The sequence below is a fragment of the Pimephales promelas genome, chromosome 9, assembly GCF_988280905.1.
Source record: "Pimephales promelas chromosome 9, fPimPro1.hap1.1, whole genome shotgun sequence".
NCBI lineage: Eukaryota > Metazoa > Chordata > Actinopteri > Cypriniformes > Leuciscidae > Pimephales > Pimephales promelas.
Genome location: NC_142777.1, coordinates 1,422,501 through 1,447,958, shown reverse-complemented (window position 1 = coordinate 1,447,958; position 25,458 = coordinate 1,422,501). Strand labels below are relative to the sequence as shown.

Below are 25,458 nucleotides of genomic sequence, written 5' to 3'. Positions count from 1 at the left end.
ACAGGGGGGCTTTAAAGTCAGAAACATACACAAGTATACAAATTAAAGGCACATACGGTGCGTTTTATTTGTACTCGGATACTCGGATCGATAAATTTCTGTGCTCAAGGGGGCGATAGAGTTTCCTTCAAATGTTTGTGCCTGTCTTTTGGACCTTGAACCGTTTGGTTCCCATTGAAGTCCATTATATGGAGAAAAATCCTGGAATGTTTTCATCAAAAACCTTAATTTCTTTTCCACTGAAGAAAGAAAGACATGGACATCTTGGAGTATATCAGCAAAAGTTTTTTTTAAAGTGAACTACTCCTTCAAAGCAGATGTTTTGTGGTCCAGAACTGTGGTCTGACACCAGCTACGCTTGTGAAGGTAGAAGCGTTTTCACTCACAGACTTTGTGTAGAGTAGATGATAGTATTTCACATTGTGTTAAATCATGATTATACTGTCAAAACATTGTTAATATTTTCTTTGTGGCGCTTTACACTGCCTTCCTAGTCAACATGTGATGAATTGTCCATAAAAAAATGCATCTTCTGTAGAGATGCTTTAACTAAACTGAGCTCATTTCATAATGTATGTACTTCAGACAGTTATTGAACAGCAGAATTGAATTCTGTTTGCATCAGTGATCATTATCATACATCAGTTTATCATAACTGCTTTGAAACAATCTGTACTGTATGAGTCACTATATGAATAAAAACAGAGACAATTCCTAAATCCTCAATACAACTATATAGGGAAAACCCAAAACGCCAAAGATGGCGGTTGTATGCAGATGCCCCGCCCCTCCCGCTGGAAAGCCAATCATTTGCTTTTAACAGTCATGTCGTCCGCCTATCGTCTGGTTCCACAGTTGATGTATGCGACAGCGGAGACGAGAACCCTCGCGCATTTGTAGTAAACGTAAAACCTATGGGGAAAAGGGCGTTTTAAACCTTATTTTGGGGCAAAGTCATTAAACTTTGCCAGCGATTTTTATCATATTTTACTGTTGATTCAATACATGCAGTTTTTATATCCCGGTGACCAGTGAAAGTGAATTTCTGACTCTCTTCCCATTCATTTAGAATGGAGCCTGGTCTTGTTAGTCCGAAACAGCTGCGCGGAGGCGTTGCCAAGATGGCGGCCGAGTGGCAGGACTCATCACTGTCACTCTTTACCCAGCCGGCCAATCACAGCAGAGGAGGGGCGGGGCTAATACCACACCGACCAACTGTCACAACATTCTTTCTGTACAACGACATCAACCAGCAGAGCCAACCCAACAACATGGATGAATACTATGAAACAAATTATCTGCGAAATCTAGTAAACTGTGCTGTGGATATTCTGTATCATAGCAACGAAAGGTCTCAACTGAAAAAACGCTGCGCCGCCAAAACGCTCATAAACACCCACAGCTAGTAGGGGTGTAACGATACACAAAACTGACGGTTCGGTTTCCCCACGGTTTTGATGTCTCGGTTCGGTTCGGTTTAGAAAGCTAAAATTGCTTTTTTTTGTTAAGCAGTGGTTTAATTAAAAAATTGTCTTTGTCTTTAAATTAATTAATTTACAATTAAAGTTTCACAAGGATTACAAAAAAATCTGCCAATGCTGTAAACTATATAGGGAGCCGCACATTACTATAACATTAAAGGTTGTAGCCTAGACTTTTAACCTAACTTAAATTCAGATGCTATTTATTTTTTAGATATAATAATCAACACAAAACACATTGTATGAAAACATGTAAACTGAACACAAGGCAGTTTTTGCATTAACTTGTGTTTTAAAGTTCTAATTTGTTATTGAAATATAATAATTTACACAGTTGTCATTTTCATGAAAGATTTTTTAAACATACATTAAATAATCAAGATATCATTAACAGGATAAGTAAAATATAATATATAGGCTAACATAGTGCATATAAGTGCAAGAGTTTAATAGGAACCTGCATTTATAGGAACCAAAGTTGTGGACGCTGAATCACTGCCTCTGAGGTAAATATAACGCTAGTGACAAGCTATGCTGTTTTGTTGACGTCTTTCCGCTGCTGAAACACTGATTGAGCGATTACACGAGTTATGATGCATTTCAGTAAGTATACTGTATATTTCAACATACCTTCAGGTGTCCATTCTGTGACTGAGGAAGAGATGATCGCGTTTACTCGCGCGCCGCGCTGCCGCTTGAAATGTCACGCGACATCAAAGAGCGCCAAAACGCCATTTATTGTTTGAATTGCGTGATCAAATATACAGATTTTGAAAGATTACACCTTGCTTATTATCGAAAGTAACAAAACACAGAGCTTGTTATTTGGTGTTAATGGTGGTTAGGCGACAAAACTGAACAAAACTGGTTGTGTACTGTACACATAAGACATGAGGAGGTCCATTGAGCCGGGCTGGGCGAGGGCGGGGGCGGGGTAACAGCAGGGGGGCGTGTTCGGTACGCAATTCGAATCGTGAGTTCTGATTGCCGCGTCTGACGTTGGTTCAACGTTAATTCGATGAGCAAAATCAACGTTGTTTCGATGTCATGAGAGACGTTGTTTCCACGTTGATTCAATGTCAGTTTGCTGTCTGGGACGGCCTAACCCAGATAGCAAACTGACATTGAATCAACGTAGAAACATGACATCGAAACAACGTTGATCTGACATTGTTTTGCTCATCGAATTAACGTTGAACCAACGTCAGACGCGTCATTCTTTCAAAACTAACGGAAAATCAACTTGAAATCAACGCGTTGTTTTAACGTTATGAAAGCGAACCAATTTTCAATTTTCATTTAGCTTTGAAGAATGCCGCGTCTGACGTTCAAAAATCAACGTTGTTTCAATGCCATGAGAGACGTCGTTTCCACGTTGATTCAATGTCAGTTTGCTGTCTGGGAAGTCTAACCCAGATTATTCCTTTAAAGTCAAGACTTAACATTCCACCTCCAGTTCTTTGCCTGAATATACACAGTTTTTATCCTGATTATATCTAAGAGGTGAGATTTTCATGACACCGCTCTATCAACAGTCTCCTGCACCGTTCCTTAAACCACTAAATACAAGGCTTTCTTCTCGGTCGCAATCCATATGTGCGGGACCGCTAAAACAAACCTCTCCAGCGTTCCCTATCTAGCGCTCTTTATCTGAACATCCGCTTCTCCAAAGCCGGCATTATTCTAACAGGTCTGCTTCTTCCTCACGCAGCTCAAAGCAATCACTCCAAGCTGTCGGAGTCCAAACACACCTCCGTATCTCGGGGTTCATGTTTCTGCCCCGCGGTGGTCTGCGTACACAGGCATAACAGGGAAAATACACAACTCCCCACAGCTATGGTGCTTCTCAATAAATCATCTTCAGGAGGGGAATTGTTTTTTCTGAAGAGATTGGGAGGCGCTGGAGGGCGTGACATGAAGCCGTAACGCCGACAGCTCGGATCGAGAGGCGTTGGATAAATGAAGCCACATGCAGCCAAGAGCCATTCTGCTCTCCGCTCACTGCTAATTTATATGTGTGATTTCAGCTGGCTCTGATCAGCCCCCTAAGGAGATCTGTGGACACGGCTTCGGCGTGCTGTCAGGAGAAATCACCCGGCGTTTCACACGAGTGAGCGAGTCAGCGGGACGTCTGTACCTGGCTCTCCCCGGGCCCCTGGCTCTCACGACGCCGTCAAGGAATGAGAGCAACACCAGGAAAAGTCGTCCGATGTCGCAGACTCTTTGATCTACTCAATTCGTTTCAAATACAGAGCGAAAATAAACAATCCCCCTATGAGTCTCTCTTTACTTACTCACATGGTTGCACAAACACCGCCACTGTGTGAACTAGTTTGACCAACTAGCAGTTAAACGATTAGACTCATCGATGTAACTGACTTTAAAATGTAACCTTTACTTTTCTGTAGGAGACAACTGAGGAACCTGACTTAAATAGTAATTTATGTTATATAGCACCTTTAAAGAAGCTTCTCAAAATGCCTTACAGTGAAAACAACCTTAAAGGAGTTGTTCACTTTTAAAAAAACTTAAATAAATAGCAAAGTTTTATAAGCACAAATGCTCTGTTCTGTGATGCGCGTTCGTGACTCTCCTGTTCGAACTCGTTCATCAAAATGAACGAATCTTTTTTCGTCTCATTTGGTTCATTCAACGAACGAAACGAACGTGTTGACTCAGGAAAAGATTCGTTCATTTTGATGAAGAGTTCAAATGTTGTATGGGAAAAACGGCCTTGAGGATCGTCAAAAACTACTTTTGAGTTCGAAAATGAACGAATCTTTTCCTGAGTCAACACGTTCGTTTCGTTCGTTGAATGAACCAAATGAGACGAAAAAAGATTCGTTCATTTTGATGAACGAGTTCGAACAGGAGAGTCTTTTTTCGTCTCATTTGGTTCATTCAACGAACGAAACGAACGTGTTGACTCAGGAAAAGATTCGTTCATTTTGATGAAGAGTTCAAATGTTGTATGGGAAAAACGGCCTTGAGGATCGTCAAAAACTACTTTTGAGTTTGAAAATGAACGAATCTTTTCCTGAGTCAACACGTTCGTTTGGTTCGTTGAATGAACCAAATGAGACGAAAAAAGATTCGTTCATTTTGATGAAAGAGTTCGAACAGGAGAGTCTTTTTTCCTCTCATTTGGTTCATTCAACGAACGAAACGAACGTGTTGACTCAGGAAAAGATTCGTTCATTTTGATGAAGAGTTCAAATGTTGTATGGGAAAAACGGCCTTGAGGATCGTCAAAAACTACTTTTGAGTTTGAAAATGAACGAATCTTTTCCTGAGTCAACACGTTCGTTTCGTTCGTTGAATGAACCAAATGAGACGAAAAAAGATTCGTTCATTTTGATGAACGAGTTCGAACAGGAGAGTCTTTTTTCCTCTCATTTGGTTCATTCAACGAACGAAACGAACGTGTTGACTCAGGAAAAGATTCGTTCATTTTGATGAAGAGTTCAAATGTTGAATGGGAAAAACGGCCTTGAGGATCGTCAAAAACTACTTTTGAGTTCGAAAATGAACGAATCTTTTCCTGAGTCAACACGTTCGTTTCGTTCGTTGAATGAACCAAATGAGACGAAAAAAGATTCGTTCATTTTGATGAACGAGTTCGAACAGGAGAGTCTTTTTTCCTCTCATTTGGTTCATTCAACGAACGAAACGAACGTGTTGACTCAGGAAAAGATTCGTTCATTTTGATGAAGAGTTCAAATGTTGTATGGGAAAAACGGCCTTGAGGATCGTCAAAAACTACTTTTGAGTTCGAAAATGAACGAATCTTTTCCTGAGTCAACACGTTCGTTTCGTTCGTTGAATGAACCAAATGAGACGAAAAAAGATTCGTTCATTTTGATGAACGAGTTCGAACAGGAGAGTCTTTTTTCCTCTCATTTGGTTCATTCAACGAACGAAACGAACGTGTTGACTCAGAAAAAGATTCGTTCATTTTGATGAAGAGTTCAAATGTTGTATGGGAAAAACGGCCTTGAGGATCGTCAAAAACTACTTTTGAGTTCGAAAATGAACGAATCTTTTCCTGAGTCAACACGTTCGTTTCGTTCGTTGAATGAACCAAATGAGACGAAAAAAGATTCGTTCATTTTGATGAAAGAGTTCGAACAGGAGAGTCTTTTTTCCTCTCATTTGGTTCATTCAACGAACGAAACGAACGTGTTGACTCAGGAAAAGATTCGTTCATTTTGATGAAGAGTTCAAATGTTGTATGGGAAAAACGGCCTTGAGGATCGTCAAAAACTACTTTTGAGTTTGAAAATGAACGAATCTTTTCCTGAGTCAACACGTTCGTTTCGTTCGTTGAATGAACCAAATGAGACGAAAAAAGATTCGTTCATTTTGATGAAAGAGTTCGAACAGGAGAGTCTTTTTTCCTCTCATTTGGTTCATTCAACGAACGAAACGAACGTGTTGACTCAGGAAAAGATTCGTTCATTTTGATGAAGAGTTCAAATGTTGTATGGGAAAAACGGCCTTGAGGATCGTCAAAAACTACTTTTGAGTTTGAAAATGAACGAATCTTTTCCTGAGTCAACACGTTCGTTTCGTTCGTTGAATGAACCAAATGAGACGAAAAAAGATTCGTTCATTTTGATGAACGAGTTCGAACAGGAGAGTCTTTTTTCCTCTCATTTGGTTCATTCAACGAACGAAACGAACGTGTTGACTCAGGAAAAGATTCGTTCATTTTGATGAAGAGTTCAAATGTTGTATGGGAAAAACGGCCTTGAGGATCGTCAAAAACTACTTTTGAGTTCGAAAATGAACGAATCTTTTCCTGAGTCAACACGTTCGTTTCGTTCGTTGAATGAACCAAATGAGACGAAAAAAGATTCGTTCATTTTGATGAACGAGTTCGAACAGGAGAGTCTTTTTTACCTTTCATTTGGTTCATTCAACGAACGAAACGAACGTGTTGACTCAGGAAAAGATTCGTTCATTTTGATGAAGAGTTCAAATGTTGTATGGGAAAAACGGCCTTGAGGATCGTCAAAAACTACTTTTGAGTTCGAAAATGAACGAATCTTTTCCTGAGTCAACACGTTCGTTTCGTTCGTTGAATGAACCAAATGAGACGAAAAAAGATTCGTTCATTTTGATGAACGAGTTCGAACAGGAGAGTCTTTTTTCGTCTCATTTGGTTCATTCAACGAACGAAACGAACGTGTTGACTCAGGAAAAGATTCGTTCATTTTGATGAAGAGTTCAAATGTTGTATGGGAAAAACGGCCTTGAGGATCGTCAAAAACTACTTTTGAGTTTGAAAATGAACGAATCTTTTCCTGAGTCAACACGTTCGTTTCGTTCGTTGAATGAACCAAATGAGACGAAAAAAGATTCGTTCATTTTGATGAACGAGTTCGAACAGGAGAGTCTTTTTTCCCTTTCATTTGGTTCATTCAACGAACGAAACGAACGTGTTGACTCAGGAAAAGATTCGTTCATTTTGATGAAGAGTTCAAATGTTGTATGGGAAAAACGGCCTTGAGGATCGTCAAAAACTACTTTTGAGTTCGAAAATGAACGAATCTTTTCCTGAGTCAACACGTTCGTTTCGTTTGTTGAATGAACCAAATGAGACGAAAAAAGATTCGTTCATTTTGATGAACGAGTTCGAACAGGAGAGTCTTTTTTACCTTTCATTTGGTTCATTCAACGAACGAAACGAACGTGTTGACTCAGGAAAAGATTCGTTCATTTTGATGAAGAGTTCAAATGTTGAATGGGAAAAACGGCCTTGAGGATCGTCAAAAACTACTTTTGAGTTCGAAAATGAACGAATCTTTTCCTGAGTCAACACGTTCGTTTCGTTCGTTGAATGAACCAAATGAGACGAAAAAAGATTCGTTCATTTTGATGAACGAGTTCGAACAGGAGAGTCTTTTTTACCTTTCATTTGGTTCATTCAACGAACGAAACGAACGTGTTGACTCAGGAAAAGATTCGTTCATTTTGATGAAGAGTTCAAATGTTGTATGGGAAAAACGGCCTTGAGGATCGTCAAAAACTACTTTTGAGTTCGAAAATGAACGAATCTTTTCCTGAGTCAACACGTTCGTTTCGTTCATTGAATGAACCAAATGAGACGAAAAAAGATTCGTTCATTTTGATGAAAGAGTTCGAACAGGAGAGTCTTTTTTCCTCTCATTTGGTTCATTCAACGAACGAAACGAACGTGTTGACTCAGGAAAAGATTCGGTCATTTTGATGAAGAGTTCAAATGTTGTATGGGAAAAACGGCCTTGAGGATCGTCAAAAACTACTTTTGAGTTCGAAAATGAACGAATCTTTTCCTGAGTCAACACGTTCATTTCGTTCGTTGAATGAACCAAATGAGACGAAAAAAGATTCGTTCATTTTGATGAACGAGTTCGAACAGGAAAGTCACGGACGCGCATCACAGAACAGAGCAAGGCGAGCATTTGAGCTTATAAAACTTAAACTTTGTTATTTATTTATTAAATGAGTGATCGTTTCGCTTGATAAGACCCTTATTCATCGTCTGGAATCGTTTAAAGTCCTTTGAACAGTTTGCACTGAAACTGTCTTTTGAACCTTGAACCGTTTGGTTCCCATTGAAGTCCATTATAAAATCCTGGAATGTTTTCATCAAAAACCTTAATTTCTTTTCGACTGAAGAAAGAAAGACATGGACATCTTGGATGACACGGGGGCGAGTAAATTATCAGAAAAAGTTTTTTGAAAAGTGAACTACTACTTTAAAGTCCCCCCCGTAGCCAATAATAGTCTCCCTCAAAACTCATCTTTGATAATCAAAATGACATATTTAAAACATTTTTCCTTACACACTAGTTTTGTGTGATGACCAGTCCAAAATATACTGATAATCGTGCAAGAGTCAATGATGTGTCCAACTAATCCAAAACAAAGCAGCCGTGTGCTCTTCCAGCCAGTCGGTTCGGGATCATTGTGAACTTCTGTGGCTTTTGGGTCTCTGTAATGTGTGGGGAAAACTGCCTTGAGGATTGTCAAAAACTACTTTTGGGTTCAACAATTGTGAAATGACACTGGGAACTGGCAGAATTTCCATTTTTTAATTGATATTTAGATTAAAAACATGTTCTGTAAATTTGAACTGGAATTCACAAGTTCATTTATATATGAATCCAGACAGGCTTGACATCCAAATGTAATGTTACTGAGTAAATTAAATAATACTTACACTCCCATCCACATTTGTGAGGTGATAGTGCGCTCAGACCATCAAACACAACATAAATTCCTCCTTTTATAAGATAAGGAGGACCCTGGCAGGGACATGATCTCTAATGCTGATATCTGGCATCATGAAGCGTCTCTTTATTCACTTTCTTATCTCGAAAAGCTTTTCCTATTCGTGGGCCGACTCGGGGGCAAAGCAAACATGTTCTTAGCGTGTTCGTGTGTAATCTTCTCTGATCTTCTGAACAGGGCTGATGTTTTGAATGAGATGTTTATGATGTCTTTGTCTGTTTCCCAAAGAAAATAGAAACTTTAGACAAAGACAGGCCGGCCAAGCATTCTTTGAAGGGAGTCGAATAAAGACAGGATTTGTGATTTGGTTTGCCTCAGGAAAATGCCACAAATTGAAAAAGGGACCAGACACTGATATTCAACAACTCTATAAGGATAAAAATGACTTCTTTTAAAGGAAATGTATTCCTTCTGTTCTTTTAAAGGTTAAGTATGTATTTGCACAAACGGGCTAAAGAATGATGAAGAATTACAGTCCATTTGTCCAGAACTACAGATAACATTTACACACCATTCGAGTCCTTCGGCTTCATACTGGGAAAATCACATCTTCTTGAAGATCACATTATCTTTTGGACTGAACTGTTGACCGTAGTCTGCATAGTCTTTGTTAAGGCGAGACATTGCAGGTGAATAGGATAAAAAATTTCACTTACAGATGTCACCATGAAACTTTACCAGTTGACTACTCGCATAAATAGGAGAAAAAAATGTATTGCAAGTTTTCTGTAAATTTAAGTTTAAATATGCTAATCAGGCTATATCTAATTAAATGTGTGCTAATTTGCATGCATTTTGAAGTGACGAATCTGACCATTGAAAAAAACAAGGTTCAAAATTATGTTTGCCTTTTGTTCATTTATTCAATGAAAAGACATTTTCAGAGGGGATTATGAATATCTCCTTTTGTTACCCTGTAAATCAGAAAATACTGCCGATAGCTTTAAAAAATAGATTTCCGCCCTATTTTTAGGCATAAAATGTCATAAATCATGCCAAGAGTGATATTTCAACAAATCCCTTTTAACAAACCCTTACAATATAGTTAGGAATACAGCTGTAAAGTTTGGTGCATGTAGGTGCTACAGAAGTGGAGAAGTGTGAGAAAAAACTTTTTATGGGATTGCGCATTTCGAAGTTAAATGGCCCATTTTACTTTCATGATTGGTTGCTGATAAAAAGGAAATGGCCATATTTGGATCCGACAGCATTGAGAGCTTTCTAACGGCGTGTGCGATGACGGTGCGGATCGCGATCACGGAGCAACGGGATGAATTAGATCGCCAACTTTTGAGCGAATTTGGACGAAATCTACACATACAGACAAAGTGTAGTAAAATAAAGACCTAAATGTGTATTTTGGACTTTTTTTCAGCACAAGTCTGAAATATGACATGTTATTGAATACAAATAGCCCAAAATCTCAAAATTGACCAGTGAAAAAAAAAACTGTGTTTGTCTGCCGTGTCTCGCCTTAAAGGATTAGTTCACTTTTGAAAATACTTTTGCTGATAATTTCCTCACCCCCATGTCATCCAAGATGTCTTTCTTTCTTCAGTCGAAAAGAAATTAAGGTTTTTGATGAAAACATTCCAGGATTTTTCTCCATATAATGGACTTCAATGGGGACCAAACGGTTCAAGGTCCAAAAGACAGTTAATAACAGCTTCAAATGTCTTTAAACGACACCAGACGATGAATAAGGGTCTTATCATGCGAAACGATCGGTTATTTCAAAACTTATTCCAGTCTAAGGACAAATGCTAGCCTTGCTATATTCTGCGAGGCGCGTTTGTAACGTCACGTAATTCGTAATTACGTTCAAAAGGTCACGGGCGACGTATAGCCGAAAGTACAGAGTCAGTGTTTACAAGTTGAACGCATAGGTTGAACGTGCAAACTAACTCAAACGCCGTTTACAAAAAAAGGAATTAAAAGGTAAAACAACGATGTCGGACGATTTTGATTCTCTACTTCCGGCTACGTCGCCCGATCGTTTCGCATGATAAGACCCTTATTCATCGTCTGGTGTCGTTAAAAGACATTTGAAGCTGTTATTAACTGTCTTTTGGACCTTGAACCGTTTGGTTCCCATGTAAGTCCATTATATGGAGAAAATCCTGAATCAAAAACCTTAATTTCTTTTCGACTGAAGAAAGAAAGACATGGACATCTTGGATGACATGGGGGTGAGTAAATTAACAGCAAAAGTTTTTTCAAAAGTGAACTACTCCTTTAAGGGGGAATGACGGGTTTGCACATTCTTCAAAGTATCTAAAGCTGAAGAAAAAGGGCAAATATAAATCTGAGACTGTAATCCAGACTGCAACAGTGTCGGCTCAGATCCAGCCCACATCCGGGCCGTGTGGAATCCATGTGTACCAGATCTGGGCCGACACTATGTTGCTATCTGGGAATATAAAGAAGAATAAAGGATATGTAGCCTTTTTAATAGGAAGATAATACAAAAATGCAGTAAAATAACATTGATGACAAGCTAGATATATTTAGGAAAATATAGACGCCTGTATTAGATTAGACACTTGGGAATGTGATATCTTGTTTTTATATTGCATTATATCATTGTAACTCTTAATTTATTTACCTAACTAGGTATTTCGTTATGGTAGCATTTTTGTCTATAATATTATTTATTTTTTTGCAGATCCTGTCACCGCTGTGATCTGTTTGGATCACCTATATTTATATCTATACTTTATATACCTAAAGTTCCCTACACAATTCACATACTGTGCTATATCAGTTTCCTTTGGGACCTTTGTTCAGAAAAACAAAAAACAAAATTCATATTCAAAAACTAAATAAAGGAGAAAAAAAATTTCATAAAGGAAAATAAAAACATTGATGGAGCAAAAGAAAGCTCTCACCTCGCACAAAGACAAAAGTGCTGGCCGCCGTGGTCCCGTCGATGACGGCTTTGATGCCCTGGTAGAAGCAGCGGTAGTGTCCGGAGTCATTGGCCTGGGTGTCGGGCAGTGTTAAGGACTTACAGTAGGGTTTCCCAGCCTCCCCTTCACACTCCTGCACCCTGACCGCTCTGTGGCCCGCCGTGGGCCCGGGGGACGGCTGATGCTGACGGTCAGTCGTCTCGATTTTACTCAAAGACTCTTCAGGCCAGCTCCAGTCCAGAATCCGCTGTCCCCTGGAGTATAAAGTCACATAAAGTCTGCTGTTTTACTACAGTATTGCCCCATGGCACACAACCTACAGTAAATTCTGAACTTAAAGGAGTCGTTCACTTTTAAAAAAGCTTTTGCTGATAATTTACTCACCCCCATGTCATTCAAGATGTCCATGTCTTTCTTTCTTCAGTCGAAAAGAAATGAAGGTTTTTGATGAAAACATTCCAGGATTTTCTCCATATAATGGACTTCAATGGGAACCAAACGGTTCAAGGTCCAAAAGACAGTTTCAGTGCAAACTGTTCAAAGGGCTTTAAACGACTCCAGACGATGAATAAGGGTCTTATCAAGCGAAACAATCGCTCGTTTAATAAATAAATAACAAAGTTTAAGTTTTATAAGCTCAAATGCTCGCCTTGCTCTGTTCTGTGATGCGCGTTCGTGACTCTCCTGTTCGAACTCGTTCATCAAAATGAACGAATCTTTTCCCGAGTCAACTCGTTCATCTCGTTCGTTGAATGAACCAAATGACTTAGAAAAAGATTCGCTCATTTTGATAAACGAGTTCGAACAGGAGAGTCACCAACGTGCATAAACACGAAAAGCTATAAAACTTTCATTTTTAACTTTAAATTATTTATTAAATGAGCAGTCGTTTTGCTTGATAAGACCCTTATTCATCGTCTGGAATCGTTTAAAGCCCTTTGAACAGTTTGCACTGAAACTGTCTTTTGGACCTTGAACCGTTTGGTTCCCATTGAAGTCCATTATATGGAGAAAATCCTGGAATGTTTTCATCAAAAACCTTAATTTCTTTTCGACTGAAGAAAGAACGACATGGACATCTTGGATGACATGGGGGTGAGTAAATTATCAGCAGAAGCTTTTTTAAAAGTGAACTACTCCTTTAAGGAGATCAAATCTGAGTGAAAAATGTGTTTAAACCCTAACTCATTCAGTTCATCTTCAAAACTGACTAATTAGATAAAGTTTGATCAATGCTCCTCTTCTAGGCCCTTTATCTCTTCTAGATGTAAATCTTCTAGACCTAAAGTAGTGGGTTACTTGACTTTGCATTACTTCTTGTCACCTGAGATGGGATTGCAATAACAAAAAAAGCTATATTTTGGTAAAAAGCAAAGGCCGTTTCACAGCAAAAGTGAACATTAATAAGCCTCAGGGTGAAAGAAAGGCAAATTCACAACATGGTGCAGCAATAAAAACAAAAATGTGTTTAACTAAAGTCATTTTTGCTTATTAATATGGTCGAATTGGATCATCAAAGGTCACATTGTTTAAATAAATAAAGTATATTTGTGTAATTTAACATATTTAATTAATTACTGCAGATTTGCACAATATTCTGAGTTTACATTTCACTGTTTTTATTCATTTTGAGGAATACTGAATCTGTTTTTGTGTAAGTGAAATTAGTAAATGCTCACATTTAGTCTAGAACTACAATCCTCATGTTCACACACAACGCCTCTGTACTTACTCGATTCCTCTCAACATAAGTAAAGGAGAGATGTCAGTCAATACATGAGAAAACAAAGTTACTTATTACGTTACTTATTTGAAAAAGTAACACATTTTGTTGTAAAATTAAAAGTAATTTATTACTTATACTAGTTACTTTACTAGTTAAAAAGTAATCTGATTACATAACTCGCGTTACTTGTAATGCATTACTCCCAAGTCTGGTCTGAGTCATACCAGTCTTCTCTCAGTATGATATATATAGAGGATGAGGTTGTTTAAATTATTAATCCTGAGTACGAGAAATACAAATAGTAAGGTTTGCCTTGATTGCTTGCAAAGATGTTTGTTTTCACTTTCACAAAGCGTACTGTGCATGGTTTGAAACAGTGCTGGAGTCGCTTGTAACAGACAAAAAGGCCAATGACATTTAAACTGATGTGTTCCTCGATCAGATTATGAAATACAGTGATTTCTGAACGCCAGCCATGGCTTTGCTTAATATTGCTCATCGATCACACTGAACTGCTGAAAAACTATTTATTCTGGGAATTCTTGGCGAGAAACGTCTGCAAATTTGAAAGGGATTAGACCTAAAAATGTTGGATAGCCTCCCTGTGTGTTCATACCACATTTATTTCTAAACCTAACTATCAAATCAAATCCAAATGTAACATTCTCCTTGTTTTTGTAATGGCTATCCATTTATTCAATCAAAATCAACAAAATCCAGGTCATGATTGTTTATTAAAGTAGACATTTTATCCCATTCTGCACCAAAAAGTAATTTAACCTAGATGCATTAGGGTTTTTGATATATAATGTGTCCACGGCCCTTTTTTTGTAAATATCAAGAATTTCAGAAAGAATCTATGGAAGTGTGAGGGGAATATTTATATTTTAGGTCAACATCGTTGCATCACTTTCTAACGTCATTTTCAGTGTAATCAGCGTTGACACATCAACCCTGACTCAACATTGTTTCAATGGTTACATGCTGTAAACTGGGTTAAGAAAATGTAATTTAACATAAAAAATGTTACATCACCTTTTACTGGTTTAAATGGCTATTTAGTGTGACAAATAAATTTCTAAAAGTACAATAATTCATATTTAATATATTTACATTTATTCATTTATCAGACCCAAAGCGAGAGGAACAAAAGCATTCGTTAAGGAACTAACAATATTCGGTACGGGTGCACTTTTAATTCATGCTTAACTAATGCACAGATAATACTGAAATGATGTGTAACTAATTATTATCTAAGCTATTCATTAATGATTACCACATTAGGAACTAATTAAGAGTCTGTAAGGTAAATGTATTAGTTCATACATGAATTGTTATTAATTAAATATGTAATTGTGGATTAATTCCATAACAAATCATTTTTTTAACTAATAGTGTTAATTAATATGTTAATTAATGAGCCAAAGCCTTGTATTTCAACTTCCAGATAATATGACAGGTACACTAATATGCATTAATATATGATTAATTACTTCATTGTTAGTGCGAATTCATGTGCAAATTACTAAATGGCTTTAATAATGATGTGCCCCAACAAGTAAAGTCATACCATAATGATACCTTTGTAAATCATTAGCTAATGATTAATTAAAGCAGACAGCTGGAAGTTGAAGTGCATAGCTTTGACTAATTGTGGTAATTAACACAGTACACTATTAGTTAATAAAATATGTGAATTAATACACAATGATACATTGAATTAACAGCAAATCATGTATTACTAAATCTATTAATCATATAGACTCTTTATTAGTTGCTGATGCAGTAATCATTAATTAATGGTTTAGTTCTTCATGAGTCATACATTAACTCATGATTATCTGTGCATTAGTTAAGCATGACTTAATGCATATTAGTGCACCCGTATTGTAAAGTGTTACCCAATATTCATATGTACAATGGCAGGTTTTTTTTGACAAATAGATTAAACAAGCTAGAGAAGAGGAGAAATGCAGAGAGGTGGTTAATACGAGCTCATAAGTGAAAAAAAGCAAAATACTGATTAAGATACTTTTAGACAGAGTCAAGTATACCGTAGATGATTGGATTGTACCTGCATGTAATGCTCAATGTGTCGTTAGCGTTAATCACAAGCTGGTCTTTGGTGTTGTCAAGGGTGGGTGGACTCATAGAAAACCCAGTCACCAGACCTAGAGGAAGAGAAGAGCATCATCATCGTCACCATCAAGAGTGAATTTACCAAGTAAGTTTACAGCAGAATCTGATACCGGCTCTAATAATCATTCCTGACAGATCCTTGGATGCAGTTTCACTGTGTGGTGCACCTCTGAAATAAGGAGGACGTTTGTCATCTTCAAATCATACCTGGGTCTTCTGCCGATAAAGTTTAAATCCCCGTCTGGCTAGAGCTCTTCCCATAATGTTTACGCATTAGGGAGCAGATGGTCTGGTAACACGTTACAATACGGATGCACTAATATGCATTAATTCATGCTTAACTAATGCAGATAATCACGAGTTAATGTGAGCTAAACCATTAATTAATGATTACTGCATCAGCAACTAATAAAGAGTCTATATGATTAATATATTAAGTAATACATGAATTGCTATTAATTCAATGTGTCATTGTGTATTAATTCCTTAATAACATATTTTATTAACTAATAAATACCACAATTAGTCAAAGCTATGCACTTCAACTTCCAGTTTTCTGCTTTAATGAATCATTAGCTAATGATTTGCAAAGGTATCACTATGTTATGACTTCACTTGTTGGGGCACATCATTATTAACTAGTCATTTAGTAATTTGCACATGAATTCGCACTAACAATGAAGTAATTAATCATATATTAATGCATATTAGTGTTCCTGTCATATTATCTGGAAGTTGAAATACAAGGATTTGGCTCATTCTGGTAATTAACATAGTAATTAACACTATTAGTTAAATGGAATTAATCCACAATTACACTCTAAAAAATGCTGGGTTGTTTTAACCCAATTTTGGGTCAAATATGGACAAACCCTAAATGTTGGGTTAAAAATGTAATGTAAAAAATTAACCCAACGGCTGGGTTAGTCCATATTTGACCCAAAGTTGGGTTAAAATAACCCAGCATTTTTTAGAGTGTACATATATAATTAATAACAATTCATGTATGAACTAATACATTAAACTTACAGACTCTAAATTAGTTCCTAATGTGGTAATCATTAATGAATAGCTCAGATAATCATTAGTTACACATTAATTCAGTATTATCTGTGCATGAAATTAGTGCACCCGTATTGTAAAGTGTTACCGATGGTCTTTTGTGGATGTTTGAGCACACACGACCACATGAGCGTTTACACTACAAAAACAATCCGATCGGAAAGCGGACAAGCTAAAAACGTTTCAGACGCCATTTACATTTGTATTTAGTGTCGTCCACATGTGATCCGATCGATCAAAATGCATCTCAATACCAGCTGTAAACAGTTCAAGGGAAAACATATTTGCGAACAGAAAGTTCATCGTATATTGTGAAGTGAATTCTGCGAAATCTTGGTGGGTGTTAGCATTATGTCCAGTCTGTTTCTGTTTTCATTTGTGACATGCCTTGTTCTGATTCGCGCCACTCGTCTGTCTTTGCCTTAGTCATTGGTTTTGAGTTGTGTTCTATCAATTATCCTCGTTAGTTTTTGCTATTTAAGTTGTCATTAAACTTTGTGTTGGAACTTAAAGGGTTAGTTCACCCAAAAATGAAAATTCTGTCAGTATTTACTCACCCTCATGTTGTTCCAACCCCGTAAGACCTTCGTTCATCTTCACAACACAAATTAAGATATTTAAGATATTAAGATCGCTCCTGCATACTAGTCCATAGGCTTCTTGAGGGAATGACACTTGATGGCATCGAAAAGTCATCGTTAAAATAGTCCAAGTGACTACAGGGGCTCAATCTTAAGTTTATCAAACGACGAGAACACTTTTGTGCGCAAAAAAACAACAAAAATAACGACTTTATTTCAACTATTGGTTTATTTCTCCCTCTGCGCGAGTCAGGTTACTAGTTTAATAGCGTAAGCTTCTGTTATTGTACGTCACACGCATCACACACATGACCAGCGTCGGCCAATAGTGAGCCTACGTGTGACGTAGCTCTACGCAATCACACTACGTTAACTGACTACAGGCCCATGGAGAAGAAAGTGAATAGTTGAAATAAAGTCGTTATTTTTGTTGTTTTTTTGCGCACAAAAGTGTTCTCGTCGTTTGATAAACTTAAGATTGAGCCCCTGTAGTCACTTGGACTATTTTAACGATGTCTTTAATGACTTTTCGAGGACAGCAAGTGTCATTCCCTCAAGAAGCCAATGGACTGTATGCAGGAGCGATCTTAATATCTTAAATATCTTGAACGAAGATGAACGAAGGTCTTACGGGGTTGGAACAACATGAGGGTGAGTAAATACTGACAGAATTTTCATTTTTGGGTGAACTAACCCTTTAATTCCTCTGCCTTCTTCTGTCTGCCTGAATCCACAATTGACAGTGGGGAAATCTTCTGCCCTCATGCAGAATTTCTGTGATTCTATGATTCGCTGACCACAACAGTAAATATGGCTTCCCTTAAAAAAAAACAAAAAAAAAACGATTTTATATAATGAACATGTAATTTTAGTCTGTCAATCATGTTCTCATTATGCATTTCAGACAAAATTGCACCTCAGTTCCGCTGGTATTATCCATTATCTGGGATTGACTTTCAGATCGTTAGATATTCAATTGGATTTGCCCAGACAACCATCAACAGATGTGCTTCACTGTCTACTGATGTTTTAACTAAAAGTGCCTCGAGCACATTAAACGGCCCTTAATCTGCTTTGTGTTCGGCTGACAGTGGGACAGAGAGGTCAAAAGGTCATTGAGAAAACGTTAATTGGTCTGTGAGTGCTGATGGAATAAATGTCTCTCCGAGGAACGGGAGTATGAACGTGTCACGAGGAGTTACGAGGCGCACCTGGATCTAATTAATGCCAAACGACGACAATCAAAACATATCACATCAGCAACTAGACAATTTTAGAGAGGGGAAATCTTCTTGTCAGAGAAAAATACAACCATTTGTGCAACTGAATATCATACAGGAGGTGTTTGAAAGAGTCATTATCTACTATATGTTATGAATGTGATGTGTTTCTGAATAGTAGAGAGCATTGGTGGCAATTGTTCTACGATCTACTTGGGCTTACGATGCTTACGTTACTGACGAAAGGCCACAGTAGCCTAACACAATAGCCTACTGTACAGTAATTCATTGCTTTATTTGGTTTTGCAAGCATTAATCAATTTCAAGTGAGGTCTAGTTTTTTAATCGGGTCAATTTTGAGTTTAATAAACCAAATGAGTCAAATTTTTTACCCATGGCCTGAAAATGACCTGAAGCATCCCACGAGAAGCTTTATTAATCACAACCTCCTTATCTACAGCCAAACCTCTGAGGAATTCAGACAACGCTGCCTTTGACATTCCTCTAGAGTACCTGGGATCGAATTCACCGACGAGGCTTCTCACATATTAAAACTTAGTTCTGTTACTGATACGGAGAGACGGCATCTCCTCTCTTTCTCTTCAGACCAGCAGAGCTAAATGACTTCCCAGTGACTCTATAAGTACACATGTCAATCAGAAGGAATATTTTTGGAGCAGTGCATTTCAAGTGCACAATCCATCTGTTTCAGACGCATCCGGCCTCACGAGTCCACAATAGAAAATGGTAAATATTTGATGGCGGGCGAGTCAATGACATGTTTATAGTTCAACATGAACATCCTGGTGGCTTTTCTGCAGCTCGAGGGACTATCACCGCTGTGTGTTGGATAAATGTGAAATGGCTCACATTAGTTATCGTTTTTCCATCTGAAAACATGTGCACGTTTGATACCAATGTCAACTGGATGACTCCATTTTTGTTCTGCAGGATTTCAGCCAATGAAATTCAGATAAATCTCATCCAATAGCAGGCAGGAAGGAAACTCACAGCCCGAAAAGATGTTTGTCAGGAACTTTTTCTTACTCGTCAACAACCGTGTTCTTCCAAGCACTGAAGAAAAGCCACCCTAACTTTTGACCTTTCACCCTTAGCTCTCTAATAAACATATTCGTCACTTATCTCCGGTATAATTGTTTCTGACTTCATGTGTTGTAAATTGTGTTTTATGTTTTTATGTATGAGTTAAACCCGTTTAAATTGTCCCTTAACCCTCTGGGGTTGTTCGTTTCAGAGTCACACTCGGGGTGTTCGGGTCGGGATTCATATTTAAAAAAAAAAAAAATCATGATTTTTTTTTTTACTCGTTTTTTATAATATTTTTTCTTTTCTTTTTTGGTGTTTTGAGAAAATTTCAAAAATAAAAAAAAATTATAATTAGTATTAATGCAATAATTATGACAAAATTAGAAAAAAATATTTAAAAAAATATTTTTATTTTTATTTTTTTAAAGCTGTATTTCATTTTAGAGTCAAGCCTAGGCCTCATAAAACTATTTTTAAAATGAGATGGATGCAAAACACATGTATAATCTGAATTTTTTGGTGTAAAAGTGTGTTTGTGTGTGTGTGTCTGTTTTGCACTCTTGATGTTTTATAGATTCACCCCTTTTTTTCAAGATCGTGGCTGATTTGTAGATTGTACGCACAAAAAAACTCTGTATTTTCACATTTTTTTTGCCAATTTCCCATTAATTTTCCATGCGGGTCCATTTGAACCCGAACACCCCAAGTGTGACTATTTTTTTTACAACCACTTAGACTTTTCACATCCCGTCCCCAATTTTTTTGGGTGTTCAAATACCAAATACCAACAAAGTCAACAAATTTCGGACCATTCCGAGGAAGCTGTGATTTAAAAAAAAAAAATTATTTAAATAATTCGAGTCCATTTGGGCCGAACAACCCCAGAGGGTTAAAGGAGTAGTTCACTTTAAAAAAAACTTTTTCTGATAATTTACTCATCATATAATGTGGTGAAACTGAAACCAATGGGCCTTCCCTCAGTTCCCTGATCTGAAGCTGGTGGTGTTGCCCTCAAAATCACAGACGCAATGAGTACGGACCAACTGTGTGGACAGTTTTGTGCTAGCAAGAGTAAATAAAGATGACCAGGATTTCACAAGATCCGCCAGAGAGAAATGGGACGCAGTTTTGGAAAGCCAATTGATGTTCAGGATTGTCTCATTGGTCCTCAAATGCCTTTGTAGAAAGTATTTTCTCTCTGATGAACATCAAATGGTCAGACTCAAGAAACCGAAATGAACTTCAAATATCAGTGAACCGTGACCTGTCATGTAAGGACTTGTCTCTGTCTGCTCGAAAGCACAACAGCCTGCTTGAATCGGTCAGGACTTGGTGAGCAGAGGCCTGAACCTCTTCTTCTTTTGCATTTAAAGTTTTGTTTTCAACTTTGAGTGAATATGAATGAAGCATACAGAAGCTATGTTATTTCACATTTGTCATATGTCACATTTGTTTATCTAACCTACAATGCAGGAGTCACAAGTGTTTTGTCTTATACAAATAGTGAAGATATGCTGTAGGTAATGGTTCATAAATTTAAAGGACTGTATTAAAGTTAATAATTGTATCCCTTAAAACTCATCTTTGATCACCCAAATGACATATTTAAGTTTTTCTTTTCCTTAAATTTGTTTTTATTTATGCCTTAAAATATCTTGAATGTAACTCGACACCCTTGCCTCATTTAGTATTCGTGGCTCTATGAATATGCAAATGAGCCCCGCCTCCACTCAGAGATCCACTGGTTGTCGATCACACGTTGATCTGATTGGCTACAAGGTGGTTTGTGACGTCAGAAACACCAAAGCGTGTTTTTGAGACTGTCTTTGCTTCACTGCAGTTTTAAGGAGGAAATACTCTTATCAACTTACACACGGTGTGTGTTAAGCGGGTTAACATCAGGCTGATATTGTGTCGGATGTGATAAAGTGCTCCTCGAAACAAGAACAAATTACACCCAAACAAATGAAACACGTTTCCTTTTATATACAAGTTTTTAATTATTCAATTATTGAATAGACGCCTTATGATAAACATCATTAACAACATGTCTAATGTTTAAGATTCTTAGTTAATAAAACTAAATATTGATTTATATATTTTTATATAGATACTGTATGCTTATTTAAGAGTTTAGTGTCCCCCTGTGGTGTAAATCCAGCGTTTAATGTTGTTTATGTGTGTATGTGTTGTTTTTAATCCGCTTTAACACACACCATGTGTAAGTTGATAAGAGTATTTCCTCCTTAAAACTGCAGTGAACCAAAGACGCTTTGGTGTTTCTGACGTCACAAACCACCTTGTAATCAATCAGATCAACGTGTGATCGTCAACCAGTGGATCTCTGAGTGAGTGAGTGGGGGCGGGGCTCATTTGCATATTCATAGAACCACGCATTCTAAATGAGGCAAGGGTGTCGGGTTACAGTCAAGATATTTAAGGGATACAATTATTGACAAGAGGAAGACTTTACCTATTTATTAATGAAAATCTTTTAGTGAAAAACGAGACGAATTCAGATGAATAATTCAAACTGAGAGATTTAGGCCGATGGAAAACAAAAAGACATAGAAACAAAAACCTCATGTGTGTGATATCTGCACATGACATGACAGGCAGAAAATATCTCTCGACTGTTTCAACCCGAGCGAAGTCTCGATTCCTGACAGAAAAAAAAACAATATGAAGAGTTCAGATGCAAAAGCCTCTAAATGCCATTTGAAATTTTCTTCTAGAATGGTCATTTTTTATCAAGCTTGTATATTTAAGTTCAGTAATTTCACTTAAATGACAATTAATAGGTAATCTTCATTGCCATTTAAGTGAAATTACTGAACTTAAATATACAAGCTTGATAAAAATGATCATTTTAGAAGAAAATTTCAAATGGCATTTAGAGGCTTTTGCATCTGAACTCTTCATATACATTTGAAGGCATTTTTATTATAGGCCGATATGCATGCACCAACTAAACCCAGCTGATGCAACTCTGCTAAATGATGCAGAAACACTCGGCGTCCTGCTAAACACAGCAAGCTCGGTCTGCTTTAAACGTGATCTGTCTTCAAATGGTTTGCTCACTTTGAAAGCGAGAGATTGAGATGCCGACACGCTGACTGCGAAAGATTTATGAGCGGCATTAAGCGACTCACAGTGAGAGCGGTCACTCCTCATCCGCAACGTTTCTCATTTACTCTCCCCAGATGTGAGGATGACACCGACGGAAAGCTCAACGGGCCTAGCTTTAACTCTCCACTGCACACACACACACACACAGTTTCTGCCAAAACACGGCCCACAGACACAGTCGGACGGCACCGAGGAATGAGAATCTGAGATATTTGGAAGGTGTCTGATAGCACACTTACACAGATACCCTCGGGAAACATGAGTACTTTACTGTATTTGGAAATATATTCCCTTTTTCAATGGTGCATTGAAAATATATGAACAAAAAATGTACCATCTCTTAATATATTAAAACTATGTCTATTTTCATAATACAACTTTTAACACACTTTAAAATAATTGTACTTTAGTATATTTTTAAAGTTTATTTACTTAACTGTGTGCTGGAAATGATCGTTGTGACAATGCATTGAAAGTATACTTTCAAAATAGGCCTACACTATCTTTTATTGTACAAAGTATAGCTAAGTAATATTTGTTTATTAATGTGCATTTGTTGTTGAAAATGTGTAGTGTTTGGATTAAGCCAAAGGTATTACTGAGCATATTTCCACTCAAATATAATACACTTATGGTATATTGCTTATGTGTTTCAAAGACACTCGCAATTAATTTATAATGTACTTGTAATGCAAATAAAGTACACTTTAATATCACTAATCAAGCATGTAATTAGTCCCTACACAGACATATCACGATTTATCACACAGAAGTACACTAAATACACTTAAAATTATGCTTAACTACAATTTAATTAAAACTAAAATATACTTAGTTAACTAATCATTAACACATTTGAAGTACACTGATGATTAGTCTTGTTGACCCGTTTTCAGTTGGTAAACATGGTGACGTTTTTTATGTGGGCGGAGCTTAGGTGGAGGCAAAACGATCCCTCTTGCTAGCCGCTTCAATGCTAGTTCGCAAGTTTTATTAGCTTGTTTTTTAACAATGACTGGAGAAAATCCGACTTTATCTTAATCTATAAGGTCACTCAGTGTCCAGGACCGCGATTGTTATTTCCAAAAGTTATTTTTAACGGGCAGAACCAGATTGGCCGACCCGGGGCCCGTTTTAATAAGGAGGTTCAACCAACTCAGAGTTAAAGCTTGAACTTTGAAGTTGACTTACCCTGAGATGGGAAACTCTGAGTTTTCGGTTACAGAACAGCTGAAATGAGTTAGTTCAATCAACTCTGAGTTGACTGACTCAAGCGCGTGCACCACAGCTATAAAAAGCCATTATCAATGGAGCGCAGATATTATGAGTCACCATGGCAACAGCGCCAGACAAAAAGAGGTGTTGGGTATAATTAATTACTAAGTAATCTAAATATTGTAATTTAATTAAAGGGATTACTCTTAATTCTTCTTTAATTTAAAATAAAATATGATGCAATTACATTAAATAGGCTACTGCATATAAACTATAGACCAATTCAGTATAAAACAATAGTGGATTTAGCATACATTTTTAAAAGGTATATTTTTATATAACCTTCTCCCTCTACACACTTTGATCAATTCAAGAATAATTCATGCAATTGTATATTGTTAATTTGAAAGCATTAAAAGTGCAGTCCCTTGTATTAATCAAGTGGTTGAGGTTGATATAGGATTTAGTAATATGTAGACCAATACTTTCTAGAGATAGTAATTATTACATTAATCTAACTACACCGTTGAAGATGTCATTTGTTGTTAATAATTCATAACTATTTTAGAGTAACTGTTATAATATCAGAGGTGAAACTGGAAGAATGTTATTCAACCTAAAGTAGTCTACTATTACTTTGATACATTTTTACTTGAGTAAAAGTAAAAATTCCAGAAAAAATCTACTCAAGTAAAAAGTAGTTAATTTAAAACATGAGTAAAAGTTGCTGAGTAACTTGTTTGACAGCGGAGGTGGGGTGGGGGACTCCCCCATGTGGGGAGAGTTTCACAGTATGAGAACCGTCTCAGAAAATATCACGCTTTATGGTATTAAACAATTGTTAAATATATAAACTGCATTATTAAATTACGGTTATTATTTTCATCAGTTAAAATGACAGTTAAATAAATTAAACATTTGTTCAATAAAACATAATATCAACTAACTTCAATAATTGATTATGATTATGATAATTAATAACTTATTAAATTTTATTACAATTTTTTCAACGATTTAATATAAATATATTATCCAAAACAGTGGTAATCAAATAAAAGTTTAGCAAACGTTTTAATCCTTTTATTTTTTGGCAAAGTGCTGCAAAACAGATTTAGTCAATTAAACCATGGACAAACAATATATATATTCCTTAAAGAATGTGTAAATACATTTTAGTATTATTGTTGGTGTTTAAACAGCACTTCCTCTTTAAAAAAGGGGAGGAGACCGCAAGAAACTCTGGGTTTACTGAAGAAAACCTGCTCCCGACCAGGTTAGGTTACCATGGTAACTGACTCTGAGTATAAGTTACCTCTCTTTCAGAAACGGGCTTGACTTACTCTGCTTTCTCGGGTTTGATATACCCCCCTTTCTGAAACGGAAAACCCAAATTTTCCTTCATTTCAGGGTTAACATACTCAGAGTTTTCACTTAACCTCCTTTCTGAAACAGACCCCCGAAGCCGCCTACACGCTCACTCAATGCATGGACGATCTGACAGGATTAACGTACGTTACCTCGGGTGAGTGGTCTGACTTCTACACCTACCTTATAGAGAAACCGACCGTAAATAGAAACTGAGGGCGTATAAATCTTTAGATGCCTATATGGTCCTGTACAAGACTTGTGTGTACGATCCGCAGTTCTGCCGAGACCACGACAATGTAAAGA

At 37.0% G+C, this 25,458-nt stretch overlaps 1 protein-coding gene across 3 annotated transcripts in view; it reads right to left on the bottom strand.

The window, feature by feature from the left end:
• flt4 (fms related receptor tyrosine kinase 4) overlaps positions 1 to 25,458 on the bottom strand; it is an 87,005-nt gene that overhangs the window by 53,010 nt on the left and 8,537 nt on the right. For 2 of the 3 annotated variants that reach the window (XM_039653770.2, XM_039653771.2), the window contains exons 2-3: positions 15,469 to 15,565; positions 11,648 to 11,922 (exon numbers count right to left, since the gene is read on the bottom strand). In XM_039653770.2, the coding sequence (XP_039509704.2) occupies positions 11,648 to 11,922; positions 15,469 to 15,565 (372 nt within the window). Of the gene's footprint in view, positions 1 to 2,111; positions 2,234 to 11,647; positions 11,923 to 15,468; positions 15,566 to 25,458 lie in introns of those variants that run through there. The other variant, XM_089134661.1, reaches the window with a different exon arrangement.